This window comes from Cyprinodon variegatus, unplaced genomic scaffold (assembly GCF_000732505.1).
Source record: "Cyprinodon variegatus isolate N-32 unplaced genomic scaffold, C_variegatus-1.0 Scaffold165, whole genome shotgun sequence".
NCBI classification, from domain to species: domain Eukaryota; kingdom Metazoa; phylum Chordata; class Actinopteri; order Cyprinodontiformes; family Cyprinodontidae; genus Cyprinodon; species Cyprinodon variegatus.
Window position 1 is genome coordinate 901,395 of NW_015150618.1, and position 13,026 is coordinate 914,420.

The window sequence follows — 13,026 nt, forward strand, 5'->3', positions numbered from 1 at the left end:
CTGATGTTAGGTTAAAATAACTTGCAGTGTGCTGCACAATTGCACACATACTTGGTACACATGCTTAGTAAAACCTTCACAGAGGTAAGTTAACGGGGCCGGAATGTACAGCTAATTCAATTAAAAAAAATAAAATTCACAGTTTATTGATGAATACTGTTAAATTAGGGAGTAACATTATTTCACGGATACAAGTCAACACACAATTAAAGTTTGCCCTGGCAGTGAAACAGAATTAAAAAAGAACCCAATAAAAAGTGAACAGGAAGGAAACAAAAAACCTTGATTGTTTACAGGTAGCCGCTATCACATTGCTTTTTGGGCTTCAAATAGTTTGACCCAAAGTTAATTTTGGGTCTGCATAGTGCTTCCATGTTTTTTTTTTGACTCACATCAGTATACGCTGATGCCTTTTCAAATGCTAAGTTTTGCTCAGAAATCTAACTGCTTTTTGCCACAAATCCTGCAGGAGCAGGCGCTGGTCAACAGTGCATCCATCCAATGCAGTGATACTGCAGACACAGCAACATCTTCTGTGTTGCCTGCTCTCGGCTGGGAAAGGTGCATCGGGATACTACGACCATGAGGGGGCAGTGTGGACATTATAACACTGTGGTAACTATGGAACAGCTGCTGCACTGGGAGAAGCAATATGCACCAATCATGTAATCACCAGCATCTCTGCAAAATATATCCATCTTTCAGTGTTACACTATGATTTAGAAATAACCACTGAAAATCTTTCATTTCTCCTTGTGTTAACATTAACCGCACAACCCATTGTCCTGGTCCAGTGGTCGATAGCATGTGAAGAGCTCAAGTATTGACACACCACCTCATTATAAATGATCTGTGGTGTGTGGGGAGAAACCTCTCTTTTCTTCACTTCCCATTTGAATCGATCTGTTCACAAGGTCCTCTCCTTCTTATTATCTTAAAAGCATCTCTGCAACACTAGTTAGATCAATATTTCACAGCAGCTTTCTATGTCATTCTGTTGTTTCAGTGGAAAGTCTCTGAACTTCCCGAAAGCCCTAAAAAACCCAGATCTGTTGAAAGAGAGAGCTGTGTAAGGCCAACAGCTTGACTCAGCTCTATAAGATGATCTTGGAAATATTAGATGTATAATTACACTCATTAAATGTGTTTTAATAATGGTTCTCATAGTGATGCGTAACAATACAAATATCACATCAAATCCTCTTAAGAGGACTGCAACCATTTCCCCCATTTTATAAGCTTTTTCTTTATATAATATGTTTTATAGGTACCATGGCACCCAAGGGCTCTCCTTGAATTCCTCATGCAGTAAAAAACAGTAAATCTGCTGATACTGAAAATAGAATAACCATAGAAAAGCAGAAAAATTCACAAGAAGATTCTCAGTGAACTGTTTTTATTAAGTCCCTCATTTAGAAAACACAAATCCACCAAACAATAATACATGCACATCTTCCGCATATCAACTGTTCACTTTTCAATGTGAAAATGTTTAAGTCAAAGATCTCACAGAGATCACCAGGACATGAAAATACTGAGGAGTCACAAATAAAAAAGGCCAAGCGTTGTCATCCGGAGCTCCAATTATCATTTTCACTGATATATTTTAAGCTATGAAATTTAGGTATCTTAAATTGTTTTATAGTCAAATTTTCCAACTGTGAATAATAATAACCAAAAAATATATAAATAAAAACCAAAAAAATATTAATAGAGCGTATTTAGTTTTGTGGTACATTACATCAGGCCACAGAAAACTGACATAGCAGCCGGAGCATTTTCTATTCCAAATTCAAGTAATTTTTAAAGATATTTTCAAGTCCAAATAGGACATGAAAATCAGATCTCAGAATTGAGAGGGGAACATATTACATACAGCTCAGAGCCCTCAATTTTTATTGGCAGCATTGGTAGACAGTAAGAACACCTAAAATAAATTCATCATTTTTTACAATATAGAAGCCTGCCATAACTTCAACCTTTAGGACATTTAAGCCTCTAAAAATTCCAAAATATTAATGTAACCAACAATATATAATGCAGGTTAATAAAGGTTTCTGCAGGTAAAGTTTAAGTCAGATCATTATACTTCAAACTAAAGTCCTATATAAATAGGAAATATATCCTAAGATAATTCAGATCTTTAAATTATTTCAAATTCTAGAAAGAAAATAAATACTAATAAATATTTAATATACAAATAGGCTGCTTGAAATGAAACAGGTAGGTTTAAGAACTGTTAACCAAATTCTTACAAAAATAATTATATTCTAAAGGAAACTTAACTTTCCTATTTCAAAACTACAAAAGAGAAAAATTGTCATCAGTATCTCCCCAAAGTATCTCCCTTTTAACAGTTTTTAAAAATGCAAAAAAAAAAAAAAATATATATATATATATATAAATATATATATATATATATATATATATATATATATATATATATATATATATATATATAGGCCTGGTAAAGGACCCGAGCATATACATAATGCTGTATATTTTTTTAACTCAATCTTAACAGAACATAATTAATATGGTTGATGATAAATATTTAGCCAGAACTTAAATGCACAGAAAAAGTTATTTAAGTATTTATCAAAAACAGAAAAAACAGAAGAAAAAAAAGTCAAAAGAGAAACCAAATCATGATATCTGAATTTCTAATTTAACTAAATGCAAATCCTGACATATTTTAAGTCTACCTATGGCCTCAAATTGAGTTGATTGTATGTAAGACTTTAAAAAAAACTCCATCTTCCACTGCTCATCCTTCAGCTTCATGGAGTGCCTACATTTTTTTCATAAATGTAGGGTACACCCCGGAAATGTTGCCAGTCCACTCCAGGGCAAGTCAGTCATACAATATAAAACTAACAACACCCCTAAAGCCAATTTTAGAGTCACCAATCAACCTAACAGCCATGTTTCTGTACCAAGACAGAACCCACACATGCACGGTAAGAACACGCAAAGTCCAAGCAGAAAGACCCAGGACCTAATAGCTGCAAGGCTAACGCGATAAACCATACAATAGAAACCCATGTAACATTAAGCTTTGACTTCCAGTTTCCCCAGGAATACAAGATAAAATTACATGAAATTAACTTTTATGCACTGCTTCCATTAAAAGATGAATTTATTTTGAGCTTTTTTACAAATCTATCTATAATTGTTGAGGGTGCTGTATGTAATATTAGTTCATAAGATGGTAAGAGAGATTGGTTTTCATACTGGAAATTATCATTTTAAACAACACTTGACCTTTGTGCAGAGAAGAAAGGAAATAAAACAGGAACAATTAGGAACCATATCAAACATTTAGAAAGAAAACATCCAAATCAGCTCATCTCCACAGTACCAATACATTACAAAACAAAGAGGCTGGCAATGCTTCCATCTACCAAAGACATAAATGTTGCCTTTTTTTCAGCTTGTATGAGCCATACATCAGTCAAATCGTTCCCATGTAACCTCAGTTGGTTCAAAACAAAGTGATGGAGGAACATACATAGGTCATCTCGCACAGAAAGCCACAGGAACAGAAATAAGAAAAACTGAATCAGACTTCAAAGCAGTTTCGGAATCATTTACACTTACGAGGGGTGGTGAAAAGACAGATGCACCCAACATAGTCTGTATACTGTGGATTTTTCCACAAGTTCTCTTACTCTGACAATTTATGGTCATTTAATATAAAAGCACACTGTAGCTCCTGACCGGGTCAAATCCATTTTTTCGCACCAGACACTGAGCGTATATAATTGTACTCGAATGCCCGTGATGCTTCACTTACCCTGCGCCCACAAGCATTGTTACGAACAAGAAAAGAGTTTGGAAAAAATGTATATTTAAATACCAGACGGGTCCTCTTGAAATCACTTGCTCATGACTCTGTGGGATTAAAGGATAACCGTAAACAATTGTGCTCACCGAGGTTCGGTCTTTTTTTCTCCTGCTTACACCTTTCCTGGTGTCATCCTGATAGAACCATCCTGATTTAGTCCTCCCTAAATCCTGATATATTAGTCTTACATGGGTGTCATTAGTGCCATTAGTCGAATGCCCTTTCCCCACAGATCCCCCTCAGGCTTGCTCTAATTTATTAAGATGTTTTAATGTCTGCTAAATCATGGCACACGTCAGGCTTTCCATTCATCAAGTCCGACTGTTAAATGGGCCATTGTGTTCTGAAGTAATACCTCTCTGATCTATTCACTCCTGCCACCTTGGAGCATTTGAATGATAGAATGAAGCAGGTCTAAGTACCTGAGTGGTGGCGGCGGTGGTCTTTCACTGAAATATATAAGCAAACAGGGACATCACGAACTACACAAAAAAAAGGTAATAATACAACTGACAGCAAAGGACAGATTCACATAGAAATAAAACACAGCTGACCATATATTTAGCCAAATAATGTTAAGAGCTGGTGGCTAGATTGCAGTTTTCAGACTGGCACAATTGGCAGCACTTTGAACGTCCTGTCCCAACTATAATGGCCGATGATGATGATGCATATCAGCTGGCTTCGGCTGGGTGCCCAGACGGATGTAGAGAAAGACTGAAAATCCTATTTCAAATGGCCTATTAATGAATAAATCATTGGAGTTTCCTATAAATATTTCAGCCTCTTGTACTCTAATGTCCATATCCCTGTTTTAAAATGTTCAAGATGTTTCTTGATCCTTTATTTAATCCAGCTGAAATGATAGGTAAAGATCTTATATAACTTGCCATTGCGGTAGGCTGTCTGTTTCTTTCGGCACAGAAACCTCATCATTTCCTTTCTTTCACCATGATTCAGATAAAAAAGACAGTAAACTGGTAATATAGCATTATGATAACCAGAATCATCTGAAGGAAAGAAAAATGCTTAGTTGACTAGTTGATTTTCAGGATGATTGGCCCTGATTGGTGAATAGCTGGCTGGAAACTCACTCATCTAATGTTTACTAATGTGTTAACCCACCACAGATAAGCACTACAAGCTTGCATGAGCAACAGTCTTCAGTTGTTATGTTGTTATGAAAAAGTTCAAAGGAAGCAGAGGGAAGGAAGAGGTGAAAACTCAAACTCAAGCAAAGCAGCATGTTTGACACGATATTGAGACACGTTTGCAGTTCATCCTCACTATAAGACACTACTTCAGCTTTTTGAATAGCGGCCGGAGCAGGCAGGGTTCCTCATCTCCAGTAATCGGGGGCCTGTGTGTCGTGCTTCTTTTAGGTGTGTCTCTGTTTGCACACACCTAAGTCAAATGGCTAAAATTAAATCCGCAGTATGTGGTATATATTCTAAATATCACCAAGAGTTCAACTAATTAACAGATTATTTCACTCACACCTGAGTAAAATAAATGATCTTTCTCTGCTTCAGGTGTGATGAAGCAGAGAAACATAAAAAAGGTGAAAAACACTAGACCTCGAGGACCGGAAGTGAGGAAACGTGTTTTATGAAATTAAGTTTTACAAATGTTAACCATATGCATATGATCCAACTGATAGTTTAAAATCTAAACTTACAAATTATTTGTCTTTTCCAGGATAGAAATAGTTGTGAATGTTTTCTTCAAGCAAAATAATCTGATTTGAAGTTATTTGATTTTTTATTTTGTATCCTATTTAATAAATATCTACTTTATAGTCTATTTACTTCTCGTTTCCCCCTTTTAACTGGCTTTCATATGTTACACATCCGCCTTTCTTGTACGATAATAAATATTTACTTTGGTTTTAAAACAATATTCAGTAATCGTCACATCCTTACAGCACCAGATACTTTACTTTTAGTAACAAATACTAACTAAACATTTTGATTAAAACATAACTGAGGTTTAATTGGATTGGCTGTTATTCTCCATTATCATTTACTGTAAACAAGCCAGTAAGGCTGATTTGCTATAGAGGCTGCATTGTAAATGAATATATCAAATTAGTACAAGAAAACAGCTGCTGTATGTCATGTGGTTCAGAGAGTTGATTTTGGATAACGAATCTAAGCTTGTTTCCAGTTTTTGTGAATTTAGTAGCAGTGCTAATCCTGAAGTCAACTATCTGCCAAGCTATGTTTGGCAATCAACGTAGCTGTGGTGACTAGAAACATGCCTCTTTGTTAGAGGAAACTACAAAAAGGTTGTTTAAGATTTTAGAATATTTTAATGCCTTGATCACAAGCCAATTGTTATATTTTACTTTTATTTTCTACTTTAGATAAAAAAAAAAAAGTTGATTTAATGAAAAAGTCAGCTGCGGTGTCTGTCAATTCTCTTCGTCTAAAGAAAATCATCTGTGCATAACAATGACTGTTAAAATATTTTCTTCAATCTGAGCTTGTAGGTGTTAAAAATTCAGTAACATGCTATTATTATGATGCTGCCATAATGCTGTTATTGAACTATTGGATGTCCAGATGTTGAGCACTTGGTCTTAAATAGTAACATTTAAATGGACAAATATGATTTGTAGTGTAGAATTATGTCAACATTGCCAGAAACGTGCTTATTCCTTTGAGCGAATCAATTAAGTAAAATATTATTTATTTTAACTTTTACCAATTTCATTGAGCAAAGCAAATATATATACAAACTGTGGCCTACAACTGCGCTTACTTTAGCTGGGAGAGAGATGTATTATTATATGTTTCTTAGGAACTTAGGAAATAAAAAAGATAAATTTATAGTTAGGACACCATTTGACTATTCATGAGTATTTTGATCTGCCAGATATTAGAAAATTGCAAAAACTGTTCAAACTGTCGTCTTTTAGGGAAGGCTTTTTCAGTGTTTAACTCCTTTCTAAATGCAAGGATCTGTTACCAAAAACAAGTGAGAAAGATGTTGAAAGCCATCTTCTTTTCTCACCTCCACTTGCCTGGTGGTGGTGTGAAGAGGGTGTAAAGTGGATGTGAGGGGAACGTCAGATTATCGGTTTTGGTGACAGAAAATGCTAGACGGTATAACAGATGGACGTAGCTACTGGCTATGAAAAGTCACACAAATGTGGAAGTTGTTTTACCCGATGAGGATATTTTCTTCACTCTTTTTGACTTTCATCTCATTCTTTGAAAAGCACGACAAAAGACATTTGAATTGAGAAAGCTTCCTGGAGAGGTGGCGAAACGTCTTCAAATCTTGAAAACCAAGTCCAGTGGATATTTTTTGAATTTTTACGGAATGACTATGACCTGGATGACTGAGAACCTTCATCAGCAAAAAGCACGATATCTTTTTCAACCATGAACATCTCTCCTGCCTTTGACTAAATTTGAATACAGAGTAAATAATAGTATATTAACAGTGGTGATCAATGGACCTCAAGGTAATTCTCACATTTACTTGTGCTACATTTGTTGGATCAGACATAAAACACCACTTAAAAGATGAACTAATAATATCCTGGCTTTTACAAACTGTATAAACAGCTACGATATTTAATTATTTATAGGTGAAGTCGTTTTGTGCTAGAGCAAAATGCCTGTTGGAGTTGGCTGTTAGAGGTCATCTGCGTGGTGAATTCATTTCCATTATTTTCTCAAATACTAGAGATGTGAGAAAAAACACAGCGGGAGGGCTCTCTGTGGCTGCTGGTCCTTGACGTCAGATGGTTCCGAGCCCTGAGGCGCTTTAAAATCCAGCCTATTAGACACATAGCTAAGCTCTATGCTTTATGTCCAGGTTGACATGGTTCAATTTAAGGAATTAGGTCGTTTTTTCTTTATGCAGTTGTGTGTCACAATGCGATTCACGCAGTATGTTGTGTTCGATATTCCAAAAGCTCACAGTTTCTGCACCTTGCCACTCTGTCCTTTCTATATCTACAGCGTTGGTCTCTATATTGATCTTATCTTCTTTCCTTTGTAAGGTAAAGTCAATATAAATAATAACTTTAAAATACTGTATATATAAAATAGAGAAAGATCTCCTTGTTCCTTGATATTTAGTATATTTTACCTGGAAAGACAGAATTTAAATGTGATACGATCATAATTCAATACTTTGCAAGCTCTTAATCAACCCACAAACCTTAAATGACACAAACCTTAAATGACATAAATACGTTTGAACAATAACAACTGTAATTTGTTTCCAAAATTGTTTTCCAATTAAACTAACTGGCTCTTTAGGCTGTGAGCTTGATATACTCAGTAAAGATGCCCTGGTTGTATGTGCTCAATAAACTAAGAAAATATCTCCCGCACCACTGTGCCCCCTGCAGCCGCAGCTTGAATCATTGATAAAAAGCATTTCTGATCCATGCTGTCATGTTGTTTATACCAACTCTGAATGCTGCAGTTAAAGTCGGGTCTCATATATACACAAAATGTTGATCCAATCTGTTTATGTCCAATTTTATTGGGCCTGCGCAAACTGTAGCATAGTTTTTTTTTAGCTGATATTAGTGACATGCATTTTTGGATTTTTGCTGCATTGTTTGTGTACAGACTATTGTTCTGTATACAGTGTAAAGAGGGTTATTTCTATGCTCTTAAACCGGTGTGTCTATTCTTTCCAGACCTCTAAAATCCAAAAGGGGCATTTTCTTATCCCTACAGCTGCTGCTTATTGGACATTTCTTCTCATTTTGGACAATTTTTGTGTGAAGTCAAGACAATGAATTGCACTTTCTGAAATTCTCAGACCAGCCCATTTCACATGGTTGAAAGTCATCTCCATCACACCTAGATACCTGAGTGAATTTTTGCTGCCATGCTGGCTCACTGTTAACAAACAGGTAACTTATAAGTGAGCAGTGAATACTTTTTTTTGTAAACTTCAATGTACATCCAAATTTGGCAGAATATATTTTGGAATCCGTATCAGTGAATTCTGAACAAACTGGAAATGTTGATATAACAGCTTCATTTACATTGGATTTAAAGTGGGGTGTTTTATTTGGAAAAGATAAATAAATTTATATTTGATTTAAAAGTCACTCTACAGCTTTTTAGTTTATGATACAGAACGATTAACCCTCTAAACGATAGGCTTTTTACGCCTGTTTTAGTTCAGGTAGTCATTGTGTATTGTCCGTACATTCTGTTCAAATTGAACTTGAGCGGAAATGTTGGAAGAAAGCCTTTGAAAATCATTTACATCTCAATAAACATCTCTATTTCAACATCTTTTCGCCCGCCGGCTACATTTTCTTGCTGTATAGATTGAAGTGAATGTTGTCCTCTCTACATTTTCATTAAGGTTTTTGCTCAGGGGGAAACTGAGGGAAAACACAACGTTTTGAGACATCTATGTTTCATGGCTCACCTGTTTTATTCCTTCCTATAAAATGGAAGTGAAAGACACAATACATCATATATTTAACTGTCAAATTTTTCAAATGAAAGAATCTACTATTTGGACATAAAAATGCCAGAGTTTTGTTGTTGTAGTCGTCTGATAATTTGAAAAGAAAAAAACCACTCTGGCGCTTGTACAATGCAGCACTGCTCCTACTGCCGTTTGCAGGCTCATGCCATGTCTCTAGATGCCAAGTCCAGATTTTTAGGCAGCGATCCACTGCAGCTATTTATTTATTTATTTTTTAAACGTTAAAGCCTTAAGGAGCCAACATTCAGCTTTACGGAATTAAACCATAATAAGCTAAATGGGTAACACTATGGGGTGTTTTATGACAAAACTTCTGGACACAACCAATTTCTAATGGAGCATATATATGTATAAATACAGGCTGCTGGATGTCTTTATAATTGGGGCCGTTGTGAGAATGTTCAAAGGCACAAGCATGTGAGAATGAACATGTTAAAACGGTCGGATTTATGCATGAAGGAGAATACAGAAATTTTGGAGATCAAAACTAAAATCTCTCACCGAGGCCCTCTAAAAGTTACACCGAGTGCTTAATGATTGTAAACTGCATGAAACTGAATGCTGAGAAAAGCATGATGCTATCATTTTTTTTTACAAAAAGAAGGCTGAAACTACTTTGGCACATGAATGGAAGTAAGGCATCTGTGTTATTCAAGAATTAAAGTAAAGAGCCGAAATGGTATATTGTTCCCAACTGGCAAAAATGTCACATCCACAAGTAAAAATTAGTAAATAAAGGCAAGCAAATAATGTGAATTAACTCTGTCTGGCAGCACGCTCCAACTTCTTCACACATTTCTATAGAGCACAATAAAACTGTCATTTCCAAGCAAGAAGAAAAATAAAACATGGCTACTTTTTAAAAGGAAAGAAAAAAATGTGGGAAAATAAAGCAGAGAGGTTGTGTCACAACATTGACCTGAATGTACATATTGAAATAGTGAGGATTAAGGAGAGAGGGGATGTGTCCACACTCAGGCCTTTGGAGCCACGGGCGCTCATACCTGCAGCACACAAAAACAGAAGAAAATGGTTAAAACTTAATTTCCTTATGCTGACATTCATGTGATGAACTGTTTTTATTTCTAACTTACAAAATACTAGAAGACTGAAAACATTTGAACAGAAATGGAAACTGTTAAATATGACCAGTGGCTGCTTTTTTTTAATGAGGAGCTACTCATTCTGTTTAGATAACCAACTAAAATATAGGAAACCACCTTAATTCTGGAGCTGGATAATATGCAGTGCTATGCAGCAAAAAGCTCTTTAAAAAGTCTCTCTGTTCTCAGTAGAAAGAAGGAACCACTAACTCCACACTGTCTTCACAGTCACAAAAACAATAGAAAACCTTTTCAAGGCACCACTGACAGAAAAAGTATACTTTTTAGATCTTATGATGGTTCCCTACACTTTCTTATGCTCTTCTGAGTCACAACCCATCTATACATAGAACCGTACTCAATATGAAATTGGTTTTAACAATTCAAAATAATAAAGGAAGAATTGGGAAGTTTCTTTTCCATGGAGGTTTTGCATAATAGTTGCAGTAGCTTATCTGAAATACGCAAATGTGTTTTCAAAGTAAGCTTTCCGACACCAGTATGGATAGAAAATTATGATTTTGTTCATTGTTATTAAAGAAATAAATAATGGTATTACTTCTGTGATTTATTGTGATGATAATCATCTGTAATTGATAATGATTGCAAACCTTAGGTATGTTTTATAATGGTATGATTTATAGCTTTGGACTGTTTTTTTAATGCGGTTACCATAAGAGCATAATTTATAGCAATCTATGTGAAAATATGCAGGCCTGTTTAGCTGAAAGTTTTCGGGCTTAACAGGTAAAAATACTAAACATGGTGGGGCTTTATATCAAAAAAATCTTTGTTTGATGCCTTAATTACAGTTATAACAAATGCTGTTTTGATAGCTCCTCTGTTTATCCTGACTTATTATTCCGATAAAACTATTACATTTTTATCCTAATTCAAAGTTTCTGATTGGTATAATTCTAAACAACTCAGAAATGTCTAATAATAGCAGAAAAACAAACAACAAAACTGGTGTGACTTCATTAAGCTGGGCCCTTTTCGGGCTGATTCTCCGGTTGTTCCGAGAATTTTTCGATTGGGCCGACTTTTAGCCTGATCGTGCATCGTGTGGTGTTTGAAATTCAGTCGGCCATCGTAAGATCGCCACAGTGTGAGAACATGCATGGTGAGCAGTGAACTTTTAAACTCTGAGGTTTTCATCATACAGTTTGAGCTGTAGCTGCGTGCAATGATTGAAAATATCGCGCAGTGTATGTCCGCTTTAGCAGTATCTGGTTTTCAATCTGTCATGCATCTTGTCCAGAGGAGCTGGCAGGAATTTGGCTGAAGTACTTTGCAGACAAGTAAAGCTTCTCCTTGTTTGGTGTCTTTTTAGGTCCAGCCTTTTGTTTGAAGCCAAGCTATTCATAAAAGGAAACTATTTTCTACTTTGGCATGTTTGGTTTTCTTTCAAGCTCCTATAATAGAGAGTAAGGTGCTGCTCATTTAAATGTGTTGGCATTTTTAATTTAATTTCTTACGTACTTCTTTGTGCATAAATACTGTGGTCAATTAATACTGACCATGGGTACGTATTGTTGAACAGCTGAAGGAGCAAACTGACGTGGGGCAAAGTTCATCTGATAGCAGCAAGACTGAATAAAGCACAGGAAAGTTGCTCTCTTTAATTCAGTACCTGTCTTTGGTAATGGCACTTATCATGCTAATTGGTCAAAAGACACTAGAGATGGTTTGAAATATTAAGGGGATCAACACTAGAGAGAATCAACAAGCGAACAACATTTGCTGCATGTCATCCTCCCTCTCTCGTTGTCTATTTCCACCTCTTGCTCGACTTTCTCAGGTCCAGAGTCAAACACTTATAATAAAACTACCCATCATGCCTTGTATCCAGTATTCTGTCTCGTCTTTGCAAACTTCATTGCTTAGATGCAGAGTCAATTGACAAGAAGAACTGCAGTGTAAGAGGGATGCTTCCCATTTCAGCTAATCACAAAAATCATCACCGCCTAGGCCTCCCAAATCAAATGTAACTTTAAGTTACCAAGAATGGCAGGGTTCTTGCCAGTGCTTTTTGGGTAACAGGCAATTACGCTCAAAAAAGGTCACGGTTACACAAAAATTTTGGTCATTACATAAATTTTTTTATTATCTAGCGGCCCTTTGACTGACATCTGGGCTTCCTCCTCAGCACATTTTGGCAGAGCAGCTGATTAAGCTGAAACCCGTAAAATGACAATGGAAAAACGGCAATACTCTGACTTTTAATGAGCACAATGGCAGCGAAAACTGTGTTTTTAAACACATTTACGTTTTTACTTGCACATATCATGAGGATATGTGCAAATAATATGTGGAAAGACTTCTATTGGCTCTGCTCCCCAAAGCAGGTTTTACCAACTCAGTAACTTTGTTGCAATATTTAGTGACTTTAAGACCCTTTCAGTGACTCTTTTTTTCTTTTCTTTTTTTAAATGACTAGGGACAAATCTAGCATCTATTTTCTGTCTTGGTGACAAGATGAAAGCAGTTGCGTTTACTCTCTTCAGGGAGCAGTGAGTGAGCGAGCCCCTCCTGAGTCAGACGCAGCAGCTGCAGGACATTTCTGCAGCCAGAGAGAGAAGATGGACCGTTTCACCA

At 36.0% G+C, this 13,026-nt stretch overlaps 1 protein-coding gene across 4 annotated transcripts in view; it reads right to left on the bottom strand.

The window, feature by feature from the left end:
* Positions 1-8,038: 8,038 nt before the first annotated feature.
* LOC107086881 (contactin-3-like) overlaps positions 8,039-13,026 on the bottom strand; it is a 66,470-nt gene continuing 61,482 nt past the window's right edge. For all 4 annotated transcript variants that reach the window (XM_015378119.1, XM_015378118.1, XM_015378117.1 and 1 more), the window contains exon 23: positions 8,039-10,329. In XM_015378119.1, the coding sequence (XP_015233605.1) occupies positions 10,232-10,329 (98 nt within the window). In that variant the 3' untranslated portion in view covers positions 8,039-10,231. The remainder of the gene's footprint in view (positions 10,330-13,026) is intronic.